The 24,837-nt window shown below is 46.9% G+C and overlaps 2 protein-coding genes across 4 annotated transcripts in view; one reads left to right on the forward strand and one right to left on the reverse strand.

Moving 5' to 3' along the window:
- Window positions 1–6,110, reverse strand: part of LOC135370109 (protein phosphatase Slingshot homolog 2-like) — a 41,652-nt gene extending 35,542 nt beyond the window's left edge. The window contains exons 1-2 of the mRNA XM_064603799.1: window positions 5,799–6,110; window positions 1,689–1,726 (exon numbers count right to left, since the gene is read on the reverse strand). Coding sequence (XP_064459869.1) covers window positions 1,689–1,726; window positions 5,799–5,876 — 116 coding nt within the window. The 5' untranslated portion in view covers window positions 5,877–6,110. The remainder of the gene's footprint in view (window positions 1–1,688; window positions 1,727–5,798) is intronic.
- A 290-nt stretch (window positions 6,111–6,400) lies between these two features.
- On the forward strand, window positions 6,401–17,786 carry LOC135370111 (nucleolin-like). 3 transcript variants are annotated; one of them, XM_064603800.1, is made up of 4 exons: window positions 6,401–6,509; window positions 9,614–9,787; window positions 11,942–12,121; window positions 17,143–17,786. In XM_064603800.1, exons 2-4 carry the CDS (start codon window positions 9,617–9,619, stop codon window positions 17,413–17,415), a joined length of 624 nt encoding a protein of 207 aa, XP_064459870.1. In that variant the 5' UTR covers window positions 6,401–6,509; window positions 9,614–9,616; the 3' UTR covers window positions 17,416–17,786. The 3 variants fall into 3 exon arrangements, with proteins under 3 accessions (XP_064459870.1, XP_064459872.1, XP_064459873.1); XM_064603802.1 differs by lacking the exon at window positions 6,401–6,509 and adding an exon at window positions 6,518–6,722; XM_064603803.1 differs by lacking the exon at window positions 6,401–6,509 and adding an exon at window positions 7,027–7,130.
- Window positions 17,787–24,837: the final 7,051 nt, after the last annotated feature.

Genomic DNA, 24,837 nt, shown 5'->3' on the forward strand with positions numbered 1-24,837 from the left:
TTGCATTGCAAAAGTTGGCGGTGGATCTTTCAGTGCACACGCATGTTTCAGAATTTTTTAAGCACGAAAGCACTTTCAACGAAGATCATCTAACATTGTACTGTCTCACCCTTACCCCAAATCCCGTAATTAAACAGTTTATTAATTTTACATAATTACTCCAACTGGTCACCTCGTACTACTTACGCACTGACATCTCCGCTGCTCTCATAGTAATTTTATCAAAAAAATCTGCGCCAGATAAAAATGAACCCCTGTACATTCCTCGTTTGCTGTACTGGCGACCTCCTGCGGCGTTGTCTTATCAACATTTGCCAATGAACTTTTTCATCACCAAAGATTGAAGTTTGGCCTAATGACAACATTCGTTCCCTTTAATGCGCTGAGGTCACTGCTGTTTTCATAAAACAGCAGATACTCGCTCCGAGATTGAACGGTGTCGGCGCGCTGCGGAGAACGGAGAACTAGTGCAGTGTGGGCGCGTCGTCTGCTTTAACACATTTATTCTGCGTTCAGTGCAGTAGGTGGAGCCATTGGGGAACCGAATAGTATCGTACCATCGTGGCACAAGTGATCTTCTGGTGAATATACATAAGAATCACGGAAAAGAACCACCAACTCCGAACATCGGCCCATGTGTTATCCACACTAGAACGGTGACAGTGTCGCCCCCTATACGTCGATCTCGCAGCGAATAGCACGAGGAACTGGCCCTGGAAAAGGCAAAAAATCTGGAATTTCTGGAGCAATTTAGCTTGGTGCAGACTCGAAAATATGTTTATTCAAAAGTTTGGTTCATGTTCTGTCTATACACAAAAACACCACTCAAGGAATTGGCGCCATAATTAGTCCTGCCACCCCTTGGTGGTCACAGGAACTGTGCACATGTGGACTGTCGTCTGCTGGGTTCCTCCATTTTCCCGCGTGTGCTTTGTTCATTTTCGTGTACGTTCCTGATCACATTGTGCCAGTCCATTTTCTCCCACTCAGGAACTGGTGTAGAATAGATATTACATCGGCTAGCACTTCTCACGTGAACATATCGCCACGTGGAAGCAGAGAATCTTCTTTTTCCTTCATCTTTCTAACGCTGATATGCTACTTATATGGAATGCTGGGTTATCGTCGGTCATACTCATTAAAGGCGGCGGCCACCAGTATTCGTCCCAATGGGGAGAGCGATTTTGGCAGTCCACCCCTGTTGTGTCGCCGCTGGGAACGAGGCTAAGGAGAGCACGGAGAGCCAGCTTTGAGAGTAACGGGACAAGGTCTATATGTAATTCTAATGCCCTCGATGGGTGTAAGATGTTTAGCACTCCCACCTTTTAGTGTCACATCATAACTCGCATGCTTCTGACATGACCTGTACAGAGAAAATATGTTTGTTGCACATGAACGGGCCTAATTATACACTTTGGAGATGTGTACGTCATGTGCGAAACTGACATACAGTTACTGAACACCGCAAGTCGAAACGGATTCCACCCTTCGAGTCTTGCCCAGCGCCCTTTACATTATTGCAGCTGCACAACGCCCACCACCCGAATGTTGGGACCTTTTATTGGAGGGATTGTTTCTGATAACTTTGCTTGAGAACAATTTAACGAGGATTTCATGCGAACAATTTCACAATTTATGCTTCAAGGGCATCAACTTTCATATCACAAAGTAAAGAGCAATCTATTCACCTGTTCTTTCGATGTGGATTTTCCTGTCCACTGGTCTCCTAAAAAAAGAGAAAGCAGAAGGAAGGACTTAACACGGTGGTTTTCAACTGATGTTATTCGAGGAACCTACGACACTGCAGTGAGATGAAATAGTAGACGCCGTACGGTAGGAAATTTTTGTTCTCTATATAGGTGATAATGGAACTGCGTAATTATAATTTATTTAATTTATTGTTTTGCCGCAAGATGTCGCTTGATATTTGCCGAATTCATTCAACTGCTTCACAATACTTCCATCCAGATCATTTGTTGGGAGTGGCCACTGATGCTTGTAAATCCTAAATCCATGTAGGCAGGAGAGTAGCTCAGAAGTTTCTCCCGAATAGCTCAGACTTTCTTAGTGCTTGTAAAGCTCTCAAAACATAAGAGAAGAACAAAAGCCTGGTGCGGAGAAATTGTTGGGTTTAGGCGCACTGTTCGCGGAACATCAGGACAAGGCTCGCGGAACCTTTGGGTTCCCGGTTGAGGAACGCTGACTTGCTGTTCATTAATATAAATGTATAACGAAGAATTAATTTCAGACTGCTATTTGTTTTACAACTGACATGTTACTAGGCAATTTAATAATCCGGTGGACATAGCTTGAAGGGGCACTCCTACCCTCTCATGGAATAAAATATGCTGTTACCTTGGCAGCAACACAAAAGGAGCGGGATTCGGCGGTTGTGTCGTTCATGACTTATGAGCGAAAGAAATCACAATTTACACTTTCCCTCTGACTCACTTTCTCAAGAAAGGCAACAGTGTGCTGTGGCCTCGGATTGGTCTCTTCAAACGATCTTCCGTGATGATTGGACAGATTGTTCGAGGAGACCAATGGGTGCATTGAATAGGCTCCCCCGAGCGTGAGTGTTCCGGACTCCACTCGCTTAGCGCGACACAAGCGGCACTCACTCCCGGGAGCGTGAGACTCCGAGACACTTTTTGTGTCCTCAAGCAGACGACAAGTGCTCGGGTGCTGGAGATCTTCCGTGACATACTTCCTGTTGAGCGGCGGCAGGAAGACCTCCGATGTGTGGGCTCGGAAGCGAAATCTCGGCTCTATGTTACCCAATACTACAAATTTTATCATCATTTTTTTATTAGTGGATGGCTTCCAAATGGATATTGGCAGTTTTTTTGCAGGAAATGCAGCGCTTTAATGCACACAATTTTAGCACCGTCACACACACTCATCTTCACAGTAAATAGCCCCAATGACGTCTATTACAAATTTCCATCTTTGCAATTTAATTCACTATTACAAAGGAAAGTCTTTACAACCTTCGTTTTCTCTTACAACGTAGCTACAGGTTCAAACTAAGCCAACGCATCCTCTGTCTGCACACTGAGTGAGCAGAAAACAGAAACGGCATCAGTGAGCGAGCAGTGTAGCGCTCCAAGGTTGCTTTTTCGCTGTTTAGTGGCTGCTCCGGGTGTCTCATACTCTCACTCTGAGTGCGCCAAAAAGGAGGGGCGCCTACTTGACGCACCCGGCGAGAGAGCACTCAATGTTGTCGGCCTTCTTGAGACAAGAGACGGAAACCGTTAATTGCAGGATCTTTCACTCAACGACGACGACACAACGGATGAATCTCGTACCTTTTGTTTTGCTCTCAAGGTAACGACATCTTTCGTTTTACAAGGACGAATTTTTTCACTTTCTTGTCCCTTTAATATTCCCGTGCCAGAGGCACAATAAGACCAACTTGTCTAACTCGTAATAAGACCAACAAAACAATAAGACCAACTCGTGTAGGGTAATCAGTGCTATGGAACTGTGCACTACTGCCTCAGTAATTACAAAATGCATTTCCATTGCAAAATATGTAAAACACAAAATAACTCTTGAATGGTCTCATAAAACCACTATAACCTTCATTCATTCTTTGAATTTTTTGTATTTAAAAACTTTCCTGCTGCTAATTAGTAGCCAGTCAATGATGAATTCAAGTTAGGACCATAAATAGTCGACAATGAAGCAGAAGAAATTTTCTCTTTGAAAAGCCTACATTTATTTGCTGAAAGGGACTATGAAGGTCTATGGACTATGAAGGTCTATGGACTATGAAGGGACTAAAATGTTTGGTCGGCACACTTGCAGAAGATCAGTTTCAATCTGAATGTTTTTCACACCATGTGGAATTGCAGTTCACGCACACACAGTTTCTATATGAGAAGTTGGAAACCATGTTGCACACTCAGCCAGAGATGATAAACTTGCCAACAACCACGTGTAACATGGCGGTCGTAGATGATAAATACAACTTGACAACACCCATGGCGTGATGATGCCACCATGCAAAGGAAGGTGTGCCAGTTTTCGGTAGAAGTGTTTTTCCCCCTGGCTTTTTTAAGAAAGGATTCGAAAGATTTGAGATTCGCAGAACCTTCCTCGGATTCGGATCCAGAAAATTCTGGGCTCGTCCACCCTCTAATTTTTTATATTTCTTATTATAGCATATATATAAAAAGGTTAAAGAGGTTGATATATCAGACGGCTGCAAAGTTGAATAAGAGTAAAATAATAAGACGTGGACGACAGCTTACAGGAAACAAAAACAACAACAAAATTAACAAAAAAACAACAAAAAACTTAACAAGAACTACTTTAGTTAGTGGGTAATCTAACACAAATATAACATGCTATGAAACTGACACTGGCCATTCTTCCCTGACTAACGAGAAGTAAGTGAACCACATCAACATGGAAATGCGAGAGATGACGCCTCAAAATATTCCCTCCTACCCCCGTGGAAAGACCTAGCCACAGATTTCTCGCATTGCTGCCGTTTCTCCCCTTTGTGTGCCCATTTTTCCGCCGTTCTACGCTCGCATGTCCAGCTGCATGCACATCCTTGCCATCCTCGCACCGTCATTGTGCAGAGGCGGATAGCACAATGCTGCATGGCCGTCTGCCTTTTGACAGTTCTTGGCAGGCAGCGCCACTGCACTGTTTGGTTGCACGAAACGAGGGGAGCGTTTCCAAAATTGTCCCACTTTCGAAAGGATATTTTAGTGTGAAATCCCCACTCTATGTTTTCATGCACACCTGTAAGATGTGCGAGGGGAGGCACGCCAGCAAAACCCGAACAGGATGTCAGACTACATTGAGAGTCAGCCGGTCCAGTTTGCATATGATCCTGTGGCAACAGGAAAAGTTTTATTTATTTATTTATTCACATATCTCCAGCGCCTAAAAGGCAAAGTAAACATTTAGTTTTTTTCTTCTTATATTTCACAGCTGGCAGTTCGGCACGGCTCTCATTTTAATGCCGATGAACAACTACTGACAGTATACCTATCATACACATTACTTGTGCGTCACACCGCGCATGCTTCGACCTCGTAATTTCCATTCATTAAAGGCTTCCACTCGTTCGCCTCTTGCGAGGAGATTAAATGTTCCTTTAGAAAATCGTTTGTCGCCAGCGGCATAATATACGCAGTCCATATGTGGAACTGCAAACATACTGGGGTTCCCACATCCGCAGTTTGAGCTGCTCTGCATAGCCACGGCAAATGATGCACGACTTCTGCCAAACGCGTTCCATGCATCTGACCTCTGGCAGCAGACGACTGCTTTCAAAAAGCTGACTTGAGCGATCTGCGCCTGTCACTGCATCCGCTCGCTTGGAACATAGGCAGTATCTACCGGACGGAACAAATGCACAGGTAGCATTTTAATGATCATGTGACATTGCCCGCTAAAACACGGGGCCACTGAAATCACTGCGCAGTCACGTATAAAGGGATGATGAAAGTCTCTCACGACAGTAATGCCAAAAGGGGACTCACAACAGGAACCGTCCTAAATATAGACTAGGGCGCTCCACTACGTATGGGCGCGCAAAAGCACCCATCGTCATGCACTTGGTGAACGTAAACGATGACAACATAATGTGCACGGCTGTTTTGTTGTCTTTTTACCCACTACAGCTGAGGTGACACAAGCAGTTACATGGAATGAAGGGAGATATCTCACTGAGCTCAGTATTTGAGGCGGTCCTTTCTCTCCAAATGACTAAAGTCGTTGGCAAGTTTTTCCGAATTTTATGCTAAGGCGGCTATCCGAAGAACAAGTTGACTTACAGCCTCTTCTTCCTGATCGCTGGTAGGGGAACTATCCGTGGAGAGACAAGGAGAACGCAGCACCGTCACTAGAGACATCTCGACACAAAACAATGACAAAGATGATACTGCCCCAACTGCACACCCCTTCAAGATATGCACTGCTCGTAAAGGCACACGCAAAACATAACTACTGAAGGAATTTTGAAGCAGCGTAAATCCACTCTTCAGCTATCCGCCATGTTCTCAAGAAACTTTTCTATACTCAACTCGAGCATGCGCAAGAGGTCAAGTCGCCACCGCTTTGCGTTTCGCTTTCTCCCCCACCCTGTCATCTCTTTGCACGTCCCGTTGCATGAGTAGAGTCCGGTTCCCTAATGTAAAAACTGAGGCTAACATGGCGACGAGGGCGCCAATAGTCATCGCGTATTAGCTGTTTTGAGAGCAGTAGCACAGAGCTAACATTTCCTATCTCATGCAGATATAAGCTTGCGTTTAGTTGCATAAAATTTCTGTCCAGTTTTTGATACAGCCAGGCGATGTAATTAACATCAACAATCACAAAGCACCCGTTTCGAGCGCCCCCTGCGTTGCAAAAAAATGCCGTTGGTTGAGTCAGCTTGAGTGAAGCTGTGGGCCCTGTCGCTGTGGGGCTGTCGTCGGTCGAACTCGTCGCGAACGTGGAGAGCCGCGCGCAGGAAACACAAAGATAACAAAGGCCTGCTGCACGTGGTAAGGATTGTTGGTATGGCGCACCTTGCTTGGCGGGAACCTGAGGCTTTTTTGATTCGTAGCATTCTTGACATCGCCGTCTTAATTGCTCGTTTGTTTTGCCGTAAGATCCGATATTGCGCTATTTATTGATTCTTATCGCGTCCAACTGTCGACCATGCGTTTTCATTTTCTCGAAACCAAGGAATACCCACGTGTGTCACTAGTGTAAATGTAAGTTGTGTCACTTTCATTTGTGTTGCTTGTCATTTGTTTTGCACGATTGTTACGTGCATCCGGGATCAAACACGCCCTGACTCAATGTAGTTGGCCCGCTTCCACGAAAAACTAAAAGCGCGCGAGTCGCACGATTCCAAGCGGGCCATGGTGGAATGTGGGAACTGATTAAGTACACATTAGTTTTATGATCCGTTGCGAAAAGTGAACGGGGAGTAATTACAACGAGCGTCGGTAACATTAAGCTTACGGGGATAGCAGTTATTACGGCGAACAGGATACGTGTCAGCATTTTCCTAGAATGAAATTCGAAACGCTAATCTCCACGATGAAGCGAAACTGCACGCCATATTTGTATTTTGTTGAATGTCAGCGTGAACTGAATTCAGTCTGCTGTGGCATTTTGTAAGTAAATCCAGTTTCGAAGGTCATGCATCAACGATGTACTGTGTTGGAGAGGTATCGTATCGTACTGCGAGCTATCCCAAACTTTCTCTGTGGCATTACAACTTACTAAGACAACGACACGACCTCTGCTAGGATCAAGTGACAGTCACTTTTCTGCAATCTTGGGTAGTGACGAAGTTACAAGTGACTGCTATTAGAGCTAGTCTTTGGAGTGACTAGTTGATTTTATACAAAAGTAACTTAAAACTGCAACTAGTTATCAGTTTTGGTTACAATAACTCTAAAGTGTAACTATGTTACTCGGGTGTTGCAATATTTTTCACGCGTTAGTTCTCTCGCAAAATTTTGCCAAGGCCTCAAATGCCCCGCAGTTTTTCCCTAAGCAGGAATTCACAAATTTTGTCACATCATGCGTAAGCAGGATGGACTTTGACTAACTTCCATAGCCTTACACTGGCCCATAACATGTATATAACATGGCATAATTACACTGGGACAGTACAATCGCAGGGACAATTTTTTTAGTCACACTTATTTGACTTTTCTAACAATGCGAGGTAACTGTAGCTACAACTAGTTACATTTTGAACAGAGTAAGTGCAACTCTTACACACTTACTAGTTTTGCAGGCGAACTGTAGCTTAGTTGCTTTTTCTCTCGCTTTCCCCAATGCCGCGGAACACTTTGCGTCAAGATGCTGCATTAATTCATCTAGTGCGACTCGATGTGGCTTTCATAGCTCTGTGCTGTTACCGCTTGAGACAAGTTCGCTCTCCCCAATGCTGTCACAGCGGCGGTCTAGAAGATCCAGAGCACATTCTTCATTGCCCACACTAATCAGATAAACTCATGCCCCCCCACTAGATCGCTCGCTCGCTCGCTCACTCTCAAAATTGCTTGGTCCCTGGCCAACTCAATGCCACCTAGCTACAGAAGGCCTGCTCATTGCCTCCTCTCCCTCCTCCGCTACGTGGACATTAAGAGTCGGAATTTGTCCGCTACTGCGATTCACAGTTCTCAAAATTCAAGAACCCGCAAATCATTGCAGCTCACCTGGAACCTGCAGACCTAAATATTTAGACAAAAAGTGCAAGACGCTTTCCAGAAAACCAGTTTTGAGAAAACATTGAGACCTTTTTGTGCTTTATTTTCAAGTTTTCCCATTTAGTACGCGGGGACGCTCAATGATAACTCGCAGACGACGGCAGTTCTTCTCCATGGCCACGACTGTTGAAAGCACGTTCGCGATTGGCTACGGCTACTGAGAACACGATCCTGATTGGCTGACTCCTAATTGTTGCGTCACGTGGACGAGTAAGCAGGCTTTCTCCGTCTAGGTAGTGTTGGCCAATTCCAGCTCGCCAATGCTGTGCCCTCGAAGCTCTTTCGACATTTTTGGACACCGTACGACTCGGATCCTTATTGTGAAGGGGCTCGTTACATTTCATGCCCCGCATCCCCACCAGTGATGGGGGTAGGGTGCCGACCCTTGTGATGAAACTCCCCATTCATCATCTTAAAGGGGCACTAAAATGCGAAAACAAGTTCACTTCAAATTACGTTACACGCTACGTTAAAACTTTGTACCCGTTATCGTAATTCAAAGGTTTGATTCCGTTACGGAGCTACAATCGAAATTATACCGGACTGTTTCTTGCGTCAGCGCTGAGCGGTGAACGTTGTTTCAGCTCGTGCATCGGTGTGTGTTTAGTCCATGATCCGCGTGCCTTGCCGTGGAGCAGTCCTGGTGAAAAAACATAGTGCGCATTGCGAAGCAGATCGGAATCTCTGTCTGCGGGACGTGAAGATAAATATTGCGAGTGGAACATTGGTGAGAACTGTTGTGAGCTGCAATTTAGTGAATCGGTATTCAAAAATGCAGCAGTGCGCATCATGCCGCGCATATACGAAACACTACGATCGGATCCGTTCCAAATCCGCATTTCCCACGTTAGGTACACGCGCGCTTCTCCTGCTGTCTCATCGGATGCCGCCTATCTTTGCCTCCTAGGGATACCATTCGTTGCCGCCTAAGGCGACTCTGTTTTCATTGCGTTTTTCTTCTAAACGGTAGCGCTGTGTGAACTAATTTTGCTTGCATCCCACCAATTGAAACATGTACTTTCATTTGAGAGCAAGATGTTTTTGCATTTTAGTGCCCCTTTAAAAATACTCTAAATCAGTATTTATTAATAGTCAAAAATAGTAAATTAGTATTAATTAGTAAAAATACTAAATCGGTCAATTTATTGTACTCCCAAAAGTCCCATACGGGCGTTACGTGGGTTACGGCGAGTGAGGAGAAAAAAGTAATACGCTATACAAGTAGGTTACACAAGGTACTGTAAATGATGCAAGATCTATACACTGGAAATAGAATTACGAAATAAACGTTGTTGTTGTTGTCGCTTTTTTTTTTTCACAAACACACCCTCGACCGCCTTTCTGTGTGCTGAACTTATCGTTTTATTGCACGATAGAACATGAGATCTGCCAAGGCAAAAGCAGCTGCTGCGTTGAAGAGCAGCCGAGATGAGGACTCTTCGTCAGACGTAGCACAAGAAACACCTGTCGCGAAGGGGAGGAAGAGAAGTACCGCAACTCCTCGTGAGAGCCCTCGCAAGCGCACGCCTTCCAGTGCACCAGCCAAAAAGGTAGCAACACTTTTTCACTTCCATACAGTAGACTCCCACTAAACGAAACTCTGTTAAACGAAAATTACGGATGAACGGAACAACGGGGTCACCTTCGGTCCGTTTCCTGTATATGCAATGACAAGAATCTTCGGGAAGTTGAAACAACCCGTTTTATGTACCGTATTTTCACGCGTATTAGCCGCACCGCAGATAAGCCGCAGGACTCTTTTTAGATGCATTTTGAAAATGTTTTCGCAGATAAGCCACACTCGCAGATAAGCCGCGGGTAATACGACGCGACTGCTTTGCGCGCTAAACCAGTGATGCACATACAAAATCAACAGAGACGCTCGTCAGCGCCGTACTTCCTGCCAGCTGCCCTGTGCCTGTACTTGTCCGCGAAGTCGCCGACTTTTGGTTTGAAGCCGCTGTCGTGGCTGTGCCTCAGCGTTGCAGCCATGCCTCACCTCTAACTGCCGCGCCCGTGTCCACGAATGCTGCTGCTGTCGTCAAATGAGAACTGACGCTTAGCTGACCACGTTTTATCCCGATGACAGGTGTATTGAACCCTTCCTATGGGTCTGCCGACAAAGGAGACCGTGGGGAAGGCCATAAACCCTGTCCACATTCCGGTGTCGGCATGATGTATAACAAAGGAGGTCAGTTCTAGTGTTCCATTAAGATCGGATTGTGCCCTCGTTGCGTGTTTTTCGTGGATTGACGGGTTAGTCCACTCGAATGTGGAGTGGACCCGCCCCTGTTCGGTATTGTTCGTGCACTGGCAGGGCGGTCCTGTTCCGAAAAACATGAGGCACTGTCGGCCCTTTCGTTTAACCCGGGGTATGGGGAATGTACCAGGGAAAAATAGTCACCAGATAAGCCGCACCCACGGATAAGCCGCAGAGCATTCGCGAAAAAAATTAATCGCGCATAAGCCGCGGCTAATACGCGTGAAAATACGGTACTTCGGGTAAACGTAACAAAGTGGAAGTACCGAGGTGCCTCCGAACCTGGAAGGTTACCATTCACGTCTGGCAACCCGGGCGGAAGTCATAGCCAGTGCAGTCCTGTCCGTCAGTCCCTTGTACTGCGTTAGGCTTAGCTCACGTCCACGTGTGTCTTCATGAAGTCAATTAAGAAACAGCCACGTGAAGGGGTTTCGCTTGCGTCAATGTTGCGGGTGATTCGGGGACATGATTGGCGAGACCAAATCAAAAATAGAAACCGTAAAATTTGATATGCCAAAGTCAACGCTGTCGTCATAGCAGGGTGTGCATTGAAGGGTGATGTGGATGATGCCACATGATACTGACAGGTAATATCGGAAACCTGGACGCGGGTAGAGGATGCGCAGTTTTCAGGCATGCAGGTATATTTTGTAAACAAACTGAAAAATGTGAAAGAACAGCCGTTAATTCTTTTTTTCCTCGCTACCTACAGTAGTGGAACTTGATTATCTTGAAATAAAGTTGCATTTCATGAAATCTGTGTACTTTGCTATGAAACTTCCGATAAATGGAACAACGTTTCCATTCCCTCGGAGTTCCGTTTAAGAGGGGTCCACTGTATTTGACGACAACACAAAGGTTGCTTAACTCTATGTGTGACCACGACCTGCTAGATTATGGCGACCATGTCGTACTGGCAGTCACGAGTTGTAAGAACTATACATAAACTTCCCTTTGCGGCTGTATCGCAATTACACTAAACAACGATGAGCACACAGTAAACAGAATATACATTCTGGCCAAAATGTTTGCAGTGAAACCTCGATAATTCGTCCCCTGGTTGACAGGCAGCGTTTGGGACTGGCCTTTGTCCAGGTACGGAGCCGTCGGGCTGGCCTGGGTAAATGAATGGGCGGGTAAATGAAAGGAAGCACATGCCTGGGAAATGTGGACCGTGTACAGTGAACCCTCGTTAATATGACCCCCGATAATCTGACATGCGCGCTTTACGACCATGCTCCTGGGGAACAATGCAGTGAAACCTCTGCAAATCCCCCCCGTTAATATGACAATTCCGCATTATGGCCAAAATTTTCGGGAACGGCCATGGTCATAATAACGAGGGTTCACTCTATACATATTGTATGAGTATTTGCCAGCTATTATATTGGAACTCGCGGGAAAAAGAATTCGCTTCGTACATGTGTCGAATAATATTTTGCAGAAAGCAAAGGTGCAAAGCAAGCGGGTGTCGGAAGAAGAGTTGTCCAGCGATGGTGATAAGGAGAACGAGTCGGATGAAGAATACATGACCGAGGAGGAGGAAGGGGCAGAGGCAGACCCTGCAGACGTGCCGGTCAATCCAAAACGTGCCGCGTGCGGCATGCCCGACTGTAAATTTGAGGTAATGATCCTTGCCCTTGCAGAACGTGCTTCCTAGGATGAACAGGGGAGGGCGGGAAGGAATTTCGCTACCGGGAATGACGAGCCCATTATCGCCTGTGTTCCCGGCCCTCTGGGAACACAGCTACCGCAATCCCACGCTAAAGGACTGGACAAGAAAGATGCAGTTAAACCTCGATACAATGAAGTTGGTAAAATACGGAGTTTACTTAGTTGTTCCTTCCTTATTAGGGGGAGGGACCAGTGAGTTTGTTTCATGGGCAATAGGTGAGAGGGAAACTGGAGAGCTGTGCAGACTATCGACCCACCTACATAGCACGTAGTTGAGGCCCGACTTTTTAGGGTTGTATCCTATTACGCCCGATATTCACCCCTCTATTCAAATCTGCAAAAACAGGGTTTATCCCGATATTTCCCCGAAAACTGCTGCACCACGGGGATACAAAGTCATCCCAGCTAACGCCGAACTTTAGAAACTGTGTTGTAATTGCATAAATACGCTCATGCAAACTGTCATAAAACGAGTCCCAGCTGCCTCTTACTAAATGCATGGACTCTCTTTGTCTGCCGGTGTGTATTATGCAGTGGAAACCGAAGACTTGTGTCTCATTCAATCCGATTCAACAGGAATTGGGCTGAATCAGGTTCAGCTCAACCCGATTACACCTGGATTATTTATGCAAAATATAACCCGATATTTACCCCGCGATTTTGCTGAAAAATAAAACCCGAAAAAAAAAACCAGGCCATAGTCGTATTGAAAGTCCCCCAGGTCACCTTCGGGCATAATACTCGCGTTGCTACGAAGGCACTGCCATGCCTCACGGGAACCGGCTTGACTGCTCCCTTCGTCCCAGCACAGTCTTCTAACGAAGGATCGTTGCGGAAACTGGCTTTCTCGAAATGGTCACTTGCTTGATTCGCTTTCGTGGGGCGCTTGTGCCTTTCTTGACAGGGTGTCTACACAGTAGAATCTCGACGATACTTCGAAAAAATACGACGATACTTCGACGAAAATTCGTATCAAACGAATTAAGCAATTATAAAAATTGAGGCAAGAAAATAGACAGTGACTGTTCATTTTCCGTTACTGCTGGTGAGAGAGGTCGGTCGTAACGATTTTGTGTCCCCGTTTTTAGCCAATGCTGCCCAAATTTGCGAAATGATCCAAAAGACCCAGCACGTGCTTTTCATCCACCCGCGAGTCGCACGACTGTGTTCTAAAGCGAGCTTCTCCTAAAGCACGCAGGCGTTAGGTGAAGCCGACTTGCGGAATGGTGACGCGTAATGTTGCCAGAAGTTGTCCCGATATGTTCCCTCCACGTGTCCTGGTCGCTGTTTTCCGCCAGAGCGGTGTCACGCAGCTTCGCGGTTTATTGTTGCGAGGGGGGCAGAAAGGTCAAAACAGAGATAAGGTGATAAGGTTCTGGGCCGTGCTATCCCTTTGATCTTATCTCTTCCTCCACCACCACCACCAAAGGGAAAGTCATTGCTTGCATTGCGCAACATGATGTAAGGGAGTCCGTGGTGAGGATCGCCCTCCCTTTTCGAAAGAAGGAGCAGCGTGACTCACGCGCTCTCTCGTCACGTGGGAACACCCTATGTCGCATCCTTGGCTCATTCGTACCATCCGTAAAGGCAAGATAATGTGTTCGTATCATCCGAACTGGAATACATGGGAAGAATAGGCATTCCGTCCGGGACCGGAAAAAAAATCGTATCATCCCGAAATTCGTATCATCCGTGACCGTATTATCGAGATTCTACCATAGGGTTCTTCGTTTTTCGGGTTTTATGATTTTTCAAATTCGGCGGGGTAAAAATCGGGCGCTATTTACACACTAGAATTCGGGGTGAAATCGGACACTACGACCTCTGTCTGGTATGTCATCAGGGAATTTTTGAGTGAAACTAAAGGCACATGAAACAAGCCACTTGGAATAGAAACAAGTCGATATCAGGGTCGATACCTCCTGCTATGACGCAGAAAGGTTTGTCGTGAAAAATGACAATAACTGCAAATATAGCGCACCTACACCATTTTATTCTTGCGTGAAGTAGCCAGTTATTTGCATCTGCGTCACGCCTGGAAGACTCGTAGAGCCCGAAGCTTTTGGGCAATAGTATTTCTTTCCGAATTCACGGATTAAAAATCGGGGAAATCAACATGTGCTCTAAATTCAGGCGAATTTGTGTGGGAAAACTTCCAGCGTGCTAAAGTTGGGGAGAAACTGGGCTCTATTACTCAAACGAAGTGTACTGGTTTGGTACACAGGGTGATGTACAGCGTTTGCACCCAAACAAGCTAGTGTGTATTCCATACCTGCCAATTCTCCCGATTCATCCGGGAGACTCCCGGATTCAGACCGTTTTGCACGATTGTACGACCGAGAAGCAAATCTCCCGGAAAATGCAGTTTCCCCCCTCTATGTCTCAAACGCCTGCTCTTTCTCTGGTCACACAGATGTAAACGTCAATCCAATACCAGCCCGATTGCCATCGGCATCACTGCATCGGAGCCTCTATGTTACGGAGTTCAAGGGTTCTAGTTCTAGCACTTCTAGTTTCCGGGCATTTCCTCGGTTTTCGGGCGACAAAGGTGCCTTTGCACTGTTTCCACGTTACATACTGCACATCACGGCTCCTGTGTGGCGGCTCCTGGCACGTGTTCCCGAAGCAGTACACAGATGAATTGGGACGCGTGAGGAAGGGCAGGAAGGGATAGGTGAGAAGGGTGTTCTGCACAGTTTACGGCTACGACATCAGCATTCCGTGTGGAGGGTGGACCGACATTGTTGCCCATGTTACATTGAGCAAGCACAAGAACCACTTTAAATGCGAAGACAAACAGGGCTAGCTAGGTCAGTCTTTCCGAAAACAAGGCAAGGACTACGATGTTATTCGCGCGGGCCCTCGTCCTCTGTGTTCCCAACTCCCAACGATGCCAAGCGTACTTACACTTTCCATTGTCGGCAGTTGGAAACACTGAGGAGGATTGTGCTTTGAACTAAGTCCACTGCAAATGTCGGTGAAATGGGAAACCGCGCACAAGAGCTCATGATACACCTGCTGAACAGACCACAGCGATGTGCAGCTGTGACTGACAGTTCTGACGTATTATGCGAACTACTTTTTAATGATGAAAGATGGAAGTCGCTGAAAAGGTTAGCCAGCTGTAGGACACGAACCCACATCTTCTGGATTACCGGTCCAGGGCTCTACCAATTGAGCTGAGCTTTGTTCAAGCTCTCCCGGGCTTTTGAATTTCAGACACATTACTAAGGTAGTGCTGAACGAGTAGCGTTGAATGCGAGGGCAGTTCAGCATCTCTAAGAGAACAGAGACATAGTTTTGTGTCTTCACGTTCTTTTGCGAAAGTGTCACAGCCTTGTCACAACTTGACACCCAGACAGTTTCTTGGAGAGGGCAAAGTCTGTTGCTGCAAAACTTGTGCCTGCTGAGGTCAAGTTTGCTCCTGTTACATATGCAAATAAAAGCCTCCCAACATCGGCTTTCTCCTACCCCCCCCTCCCCGCTTTTGAAGTCTCCCTAATTTGGACGTTCCCAAGTTAGCAAGTATGGTATTCCTACAGACATTTCAGTGAAGGCAGTTTGCTGTGTAAAAATCGGGTTGTACCCTAAAGAGGCAACCTCCAATTCGGGGAGCAAATTTGGGGAAATTCGGGGCGCAAACAAAGCGTTTCCCATGCGCACGCTCGATGGCGCCTTGCGTCTCGTGCTCTCGTTACCTTCGTCCTGTACTTGGCTGCAACCGGCGCGAAAAGGAGAAACCTCAGAAGGAAAATCACAAACCTTCCAATGACTCGGACTTCCTTTTGTAGGCACTAGAGGTACTAAATATCTAATAGGCATCAGATTCCTCCCGACCCGGTAACCTTGTATAGTATCGGAACAGGAGAAGGAAAAAAAAGAGAACGAGAAGGTTGTCAGAAAGCCTGTGCAGTTTTTCAGGGGACGTGCATTTTTTATTACATGACATCATAGTGGTTGTGAAAAAACATTATAAAGCTTACATAATTTGCAGAAATTCGATTATCTCATTCATAACTTTCAGTAGCTGGTGGCCGCAAACCTATTTCATTACCCTTTTTGCTTCTGTTAGTGACTCTCCACTGGCGGCTAAAGCTGACCAACCAATGTTACTTTGAACTTGCAAGGCCCTGTGCTAGATTTTTTTTTGCCATGTGATGTTTTCTCTGCCAGTAATTGATTTCAGGTTTCCTCTAACTCTGAACCAAAATGCAAAAGAAATGCTACCTAAAACAGTACTTTGAAGTACATGCTTAAAATGATGCATGTTTTCTTGACCGATTAGTTGTGTTTCTAGGTAGAAAAATAGGCTCCACTCTTCAGCGCTTGACATGCTCGTGGTGCTCATGATTTACTCGTGGAATATTAGGGCATAGCCTAGAGTCGTTCTATAGTGCAACACGAAATAAGGCACACACGAGGAGCAGTCTTTATACAGAGCTACGCCCCATCGGATTGGATAGATTCGCCCCAGTGTTGCACACATTGGAACCGAAAATCTGCCAAATTTTAGCCTGCGGAAACCAAAACTGTCTCATGTGCATGCCGCGAAGTGGGGGCGTCGTACAAAGGCTGGTAGCCAATCGCAGGAGCCTTCCACGGACAAGTGGGCGGTCCCCATTGTAGGACTTAAGTTAAATCACTGGCTATGCTGCATTCGGCCCAGATATTGACCACTCGGAATATTCATGCAGCCCTAGCCAGAATGCTCTGAGGCACTTCCAACACTGTAATTGAAAAACAAATTACAAAATGTCTTAGAGAAACTTTTCTCTGTAGTTAGCTCAGGCATCCTGCACACGTGAAGCCCTGCATATGGAGCATGTGAACTGCGTAGATTTAAATGTGCCGTAAGTGGTTGCAGAAGATGTCTAAGCCCGGCACAAATGCACAGTCACGGGCTGACTGATTCCACGGGGAGAAGCGGAACCATGCGCATTAATCGCTCGCACACTTTTGGAATTTTTTCAGGGCAATGCCGCAGACTTCATCGCACACTACAAGAAGCAGCACAAGGGATTCAAGGTGGCAAAGTGCCCGAAGTGCAAGGAGAAGTTCAAAATGTTGGCACCACTCGTCTGCCACGTTTACAGAGGGTGTTACATCCGAGAAGACGGCGATGGGCAGGACACAAACAATGACAAGGAGGGTGGCAAGGAAGAGGAACAAAAGGGTGATGAGGGGGAAGAGGGAGAAGAACAAGATGATGTTGATGATGGAGATGATGATGATGAAGAAGAATAGGATGCAGCAACAAAAGCTGTGCTGTGGTGCCCAGCAGTGAACCACCAGATCCTGCGACATATTTGTGTTGTGTCGTCCAGCCTTGTATAGCCAGGATGCTTGATCACGATGTGCAGACATTCATGGTGGACCACATTTAAAGTGATTCACGTTGCTAATGCCACTGTCGCACGGGCAGTCTTCAGCAGTGACCGCCGTGGAAGGCTGCCCGTGTGACAGGGCAGTAACTCAGTTGCCATATAAATACTCCCATGCTCTTGTACTCACGCTATATGTGTTGCATGCATTTTGCTCACATGCATGCACGCAAGAAAGTGAATTTTTTAATGATGTTTGCTCTTAGATGGAAAGTAAATATTTTTTAAAGTGAAGTCATTTTTTGAGTCTCCTGGCTTCCTTTCTCTTTCTTTTTTTTTTGTGTGTGTAAAGTCTGTACCACTGTGAACAAAGTGGTCAAAATAAGTCATGGGTCAAGAGGTACTGCCAAAGACACTGGTACTGGGCTGAATTATGCCGAACATTGTGTTCCTTGTTCGGGTCATGAAATGTTAATGTGCTCCTCACCATACCTGCTAGGTTTTTGGCCTAAGTAGCCCTTGTGTAAAAAAAACAAACAAAAAAAAACAGCTACATACATCCCCTGCCAAGTCTTCCAATTTTACAGGAGGCTCTCAAATTTCATTAATCTCCCGATTGTACGGATGCATCCTCCGATCTCCCGGAAAATTGGGGCTTCAAGCGTTTTTTTCTCTCGTTTTACTTTTAAATCTGCGCAAATTTATTTATGAAGAATTAGACAGCCCGCCCCACGTGTTGCATGGCATTACAATCCATGGCTGGTGGTTGCGGCGCATTGTGTCTCTCGAGAAGATGCGCTATTATCTTACCAGCAGTCCAATTTCCTACAGTAGTTTCGTCCATCCCCTCTGATGGTGCTCACCAATCCCAAGAAATACCCGCACGTGTTCCTCCTACGTGCCAAGTGCCTTTACACGGGTTTTCTGAGTTGAGGTTTAAGCACAGCCATGTGGCCACTGTTCCGTAAGATGTCCTCAAAATGTGACCAAGTGAAGTGCTACAGGTGCCGACGGATGAAGACAGCCGGCTTCATTGGTGAAATGGCTGCGGCCGCACAAAATGCAATGTTGGAGAGTCTGAGACAACGCGCCGCAGTTGCACCTGAAAGTGGCCATACGTACGACATAAATAGGCTTCTTTCGGATTTATCCGATAAACTCCCTCCGATGTTTTTGGCAAAAAATTGGATTTATCCGATGAACTCCGATTTTTCCAACGCCCACGTGGCGTCTAAAGTTTTTTCTGTTTCCATCTCCCTTTGCCCCCTTCTTCCACGCCTACTTTTCAACTTTAAACTGATCTATACAACCAGAAAATGAGTCAAGTGGTAGCCTCCTTCAGGGTCGCTGGACGCATGAATGGCCCAAAAGGAGGATAGTACACACATTTGTCCCGTCTGTTCTATGCATCCTCGATCCTAGTGACTCTACTTGACCCCAGGCGCTGGGCTAGCTTGGAACAGAACAGTTCTGTGTTCGTCGCAGCTGCTACTCATTTTGAGCCAAGGCACCATTCACAATTTGTGCAAATACGCTTGTTTGTACTTCAACAGCTCTGCGTAGTAAAACATCAGTGCGCTATATCGTGAGCTCTCAGTTACTTTTCCACTTCTTTCCTTTCATTGTCTCTGCGATGACTGCTCCGAAATACTCCGAAATCGGTGCCGTTCATTTTTTAGGCTTTTTAATCCTCCGAGAAACTCCGAATTTCGGAAAGGTTGAAAACTCCGATAAACACCCGAAAACTCGGAACCCTAGACGTAGAGAAATTGCAATACAGACGTTGGCAATGCCATTCTGAATGTACGAAATTAATGCGCATTGCGTACCCCCCCCCCCTCGCACTGCGGGTGATCTGTCGAATTTTGACTTCGTCTGTTTGGCCGGTATGTGATAGTCATGAATGGGGACGACGAAGGGAATCCCTTTCCTCTTGTGACCTACAAGAACTGCTCAGAAGGCGTACAGGCTGTCTTCATTCCCAAGCAGCTTTGGGTTTCCTTCTCTGGCAATTCAATCCAAGTGCTGTTGCCTGAGATATCTGTGCCGCCGCTCAGGATCTCATTAGGGAGCACCGCTTCAACACGGATGGCAGCACGCGCGTCTTCGTGTCTTCTGAGGGCGCCGTTGAGAATCCGCTTATTCTGCGGACAGTCGCTGGCATCGATGTGCTGGTACACATTGCAAAGTCTTACGTTTCTAACACAGGGAAGACCACCGGTGTTCCCCTGCCATTTACGGAGGAAGAAATTTCATCTTACTCGGAAAACTCTGGCGTGGTGTCAGCATGGCGGCATGTCCGGCGTGTTTCCTAAGAATGTGGTCAAGATGAGCATATCTCCCTCAAATCAGTTATCCTATTAACCTTCAAGTCCAACGTAAAGCTCGCATATACTGTTTTGTTGGGTTTCTCGCAGTATACAGTGTGTGAAAATATTCTGGCTCTCGTCCAGTGCTTTAACTGTCAGCGTTTTGGATACATTGCCCGCAAGTGCTGGGGCTCAACAAGATGCAAGGTATGCACCGGTGCACACATGGCAGTGGAGTGCACCGTGAAGTGGGAGCCTTGATGCGCGAACTGCGGGGGTCCTCATGCGACCTTTGATTCTGTATCCAAAAGAAGGTGGCCACTCAAGGGCATCAAGCAGTGGTTCTGCCCAGTGACCATGCTTCGGAGAGTAATGTCCAAGGGAGAGCCCGCCCTGTGGCTACTATACCCCTGCTTTACGATGCAAGTGGTGGGCTGTGGGAGTATGCCCCTCTTATAAAACACCCTTCAGTGGTGCCTCAGATATCTGACGGCTGCAAAGCAGTACCACAAGTCATTGGCACCACGGTTCACACCAGTACACCAGTCTCTGCTTCACCAAGGGGTCTTACCACCTTACCACCCTGTCATCGGAGTAGGCTCCCTCATCGACAGCCGACGGCGTCCAACCAGTTGCAATATGCACACACACCTAATGGCAGGAATGATACGATCAGTGCAATCTTACTGTTGATTTTTCTGGCATTGAAGGCTGTCATCGCCGCTTTCCCGGGAGTGGCTCAACTGCCCGAAGTAAAAGCTCTTCTGGCAGCAGTTGATCTTTTTTCTGCCAAGAATGGCTCTACTATACAATTTGGCTACCGTACTGCAGTGGAACGCAAGAGGTCTCTGTAACAAGATACCTGATTTGGAGGCGTTTGCTCTACAGTTTCAGACATCTGTCTTATGCATCTGCGAGGCCAAGATTCTCGCCTCGGCGGTTACAAAACTTACACATTGAATAGCATATCCCAGCCTCGAAGTGTTGCGTGTGTTCGGAGTGACTTACGTCTGTGCTGACCTGCTCCTATCATGATCCCTTCGACTATATTTGGAGTGCAGGTACAAATGGGCCGAACAGCTCTGACTGTTGTGAACTTGTTCATTCCCCCGTCGGCTACAATTACGTCCTACAGCGTCGGATGTGTTCTCTATATGTGTTCTGTGTGAGATTTGTTCTCTATAGTCTCCCTGTTCTTTTTATGGTGGTTGAGGACATCAATGCACACCATTCACTGCGGGGAAGCAGAAAGATGAACAGTGGCGGGAAAATTTGGGAGGACGACGTAGAAGCCATGGGGCTTCGCTCTTCTTAATGATGTTCTCCCACCTTCATGAGTCAGTGATTTCAGGCTGACTGTTTGAACATATCGTTGTGTGCAAATGATCTTTCCAGGCACATCACACGGGCGGTGGGTTTGGGCAGTAGGGGGGAGCGATCATCTTCCCATCTTCATCATGTTTGACATATTCTATGTAAGCTTCTGCACAAAGTTGTGTCCCTTACGAATCAGTTAGCCTTTCGCACACTATGGGCAGAAAGCACCCGCGAAGACATGTCTGCAAATCAACTGAATAAAGGGATTGAGAAAGCACTTCGTTTGTCTAGCAAGCTTGTGAAGGTGGTCCCTGGTCATCAGTAGTAAGCACTGACCACTAGCTGCCGGCGCACACAATTAAATTGTGTCCAAATAACAATCGAGTCCAAATCACAATTAAATTACCGTAATTTAACGCGTATTAGCCGCGGCTTATGCGCGATTTTTTTTTTCTCACGGGCGCTCTGAGGCTTATCTGGTGACTATTTTTTCCTGGTATTTTCCCCGTACGCCGGTTTTAACGAGAGGGCCGACAGTGTCTCTGGAACAGCACTGCCCTGCCGATGCACGAACAGTGCGTAACAGGGACGGGTGATTGATCGAGTAGATTGATCTTCCTGGTGCGTTCCCCCAAGCAGCTTTAACGAAAGTGGTGACAGTGATCCATGTCTTCTGGAAGACCACAGACCCATCATTCCATGAAAACGCCCAACAAGAGCACAATCCGATATTGGTAGAACTCTAGAGCTGACCCCGGAGTATGGACCACAGGGTTTATGGCCTTTTCTATGGTCTTTTTTGTCACACAAATCAGTTGTCTCTTATTGCCCACGGCTTATCTGCCAGAAAATTTTCAAAGCTTTTCTAAAAACGCATCCTGCGGCTTATACGCGTGAAATTACGGTAGCTGAATGCATTGTACATCATACTTTTGATACTATAGCATATGTACGGTACATTATTATTCGACACCTAGTGTGGCCAACTCGACATCAGCCATCTGCCTTCTTTTCTTCAATTTCTTCAACTGCCATTATTCAATTGAAGTGCCGGGTTTCTATTGGTTGCTATGCAATGACCAGATATATTTTTGCTCTCGTCATGGAGTTTTTTTTCATGAGAATAGTCACTGTGAAGCTTGTTTTTGGAAACAGTCAGAGAACTAATACCAAACACTTTTATTTCAGAGCATGCCTTATGCACCTGCATTTCAATGGAGATCTGTGTTACAAGCATTGCAGACCACTCAACAGTGATGAACACTCAAAGGTGAAAGTGGTGGAACAGAGATGCATTAATCTGTGTGAAAAGTGCTTGGTATCTGTCGAGGACACAGGTCTCAAGCTCCTGTCTTCAGACTACCACCAAATGATGTGTAAATAACCTTGTACAACGATTCATGGCACAAATAACATTTTCATTTCTTACAAAATGTGCCTTACATAGTGCATCAGGCAATTCCAATCGAAAAATCCATCAAGACTCCATCAGAAATTCTAACAGTCCATTAAATGGACCACCGAAATAGCTTATCGGCACATTAACAACTCCTAGTGGTCCAACAGGACTGTTAGCAGTACGACAAATGCTCTCCCAGAGCCCGTCAGGTGGGCCGAATGGCCCCACAAAAAGGCCTGATGGTTCCACAGGCCCCTGGCGACCCAACAAAGGGTATCTAACCTCCCATCAGATGAGCTTAGTGGTTCCGCTGGAGAATTTAATGATACGTCAACGAGGCTTTGCGGTCAAACAGGTGATGCCTCATTGTAGATCAGGTGCCCCTGATGGGACAATAGAGATATGGAATAGCATATAATCACCAGAACACTCCATGCAGGACGCCGTAAGGGACAAAACTGTAAAAGCTAAGACAGAACCTGCGTCCTGTCCTAGTCCTGTCCTTTAGTGTTTCCTTGTGTCAAAATTTCTAGCTCTTACAAAAAATTAGCAACGCTGTAGCCGACGTTCTTCCAGTATTCAATATGGCAGCCCGCATTGTCCTGACAGACAGACAGACATTCGACCGTCAGGCTACTAATTTTTTTATGCCGTCTTACTCTCGGAATATTCTAATATTTCTTCAAGATGCAGTCGTTCATGACGTGTAACCCCCATCAGACTTCCCTAAAACTGATCAGCTCTCAGAGACTCAAGCTGTAAATGCGCCAGCGTGTAAAAAAGAGTGTTGAGCGTCGCGCGACGCTAGCAGCCTATAAAAGGTACTAAAAGCAATAAAACCTCCGCTGCTAGGAAACAAACAAAAGAACGACACAACACACACCACAGACTGACAAACAAGTTTTTCATTGACTGACCTGCTGCTTAAATAACCTGATCCAGCAACGCCCTCTTCTGCAAGGTTACCCTTTTACACCCTCAAGCCTGCCTAGTAACTGTAGCAGCACTAGCTGCACCACCATCGCCTTGGCCACATGACACTGTTTCTGCCCTGCCACCTCGCGCTCACGAGATGCGAGCTAGTTACTTCTTCTTCCACTCGAGCGACCGGCCAGAACGGTCAATAAAATAGTCTGGTCCGACTTGACGCCTTTTGTCTCCTGGCCTCACTCAACACGCGACAACTGGTGACCCGGACGTGATGGCCACTGGACCCCCTTCTGCTACTGGCCCTCTCCCAGGACCAGCAGGCCACTTTCCGCCAGTCCAGCAAGTCCCAGGACCACAGCAACAGAACGTTGAGGTGCCCGCTATTGCGGCGCCCCTGTTGCCCCCACCTCAAGTTTCCGCCGTCGCTCTCAAGCTGCCGACGTTTTGGGCCGCTGATCCCGTCGTATGGTTTGGGCAAGCTGAGGCGCAATTCGCCCTTCGTCGCATCAGTGACCAACTGACGAAGTTCTACCACGTCGTTGCCGCACTTTCCCCTACTGATGCTTCCGAGGTGCGCGACTTGGTTGCCTCCCCACCGACACAGTCACCATATGACGTGCTCAAGACTGAATTAATTCGCCGGACGTCTATGTCGGAGAAAAAGCGATCCCAGCGCGTGCTGAGAAGAAGTCGGAGATCGCGCGCCTTCTCAGCTCTTACGGCGTATGCGCCAACTGCTCGGCGACCGTCCCGACAGCGCCGTAATCGACGATTCCCTGCTCCGCCAGCTCTTCCTCCAGCAGTTGCCGGCCAATGTCTGCATGGTTTTAGCCGCTGCTGGCGCCATGAGTCTGAACGACCTCGCCAACCTTGCCGACAAGGTCATGGAAATGGCACCACCGCAGATCGCAGCTGTTGCCTCGCACCCCCCTTTTCCGCCTACAGTACTTGTTCCAGCTCGCCGCAAGCAGTGGACCTTTCTCAGCTCGTGGAACAGATCTCCAACCTGCAGCTGGAGGTCGCAGCCCTCCGCCGCTGCAATCCTTCTCCGTCTCCACGCCGATCCCGTTTCGCGCATCGACGTTCCCCATCTCCAGCCGGAATTTGCTGGTATCATCGCCGTTTCCGCACCAAGGCTCGCAACTGTGCACCTTCCAGGGAAACTCCCGAGCCCGTCACTAGATATGGCGGCTGGTGACTCTGGCACTCGTCCTTCCCGCCTCTTCTTTGTTCTTGACAACAATTTCGGACTAAAGTTTCTTGTTGACACCAGCGCTGACGTCAGTGTGCTTCCGTCCTCTGTTTTTCGTTCACCACACAAGCCAACGTCCCGCACCCTGCAAGCTGTTAATTCCACGCCGATTGCGACGTACGGAGAGCATTCCCTCAC

The sequence above is a fragment of the Ornithodoros turicata genome, chromosome 10, assembly GCF_037126465.1.
Source record: "Ornithodoros turicata isolate Travis chromosome 10, ASM3712646v1, whole genome shotgun sequence".
Classification (NCBI taxonomy): Eukaryota; Metazoa; Arthropoda; class Arachnida; order Ixodida; family Argasidae; genus Ornithodoros; species Ornithodoros turicata.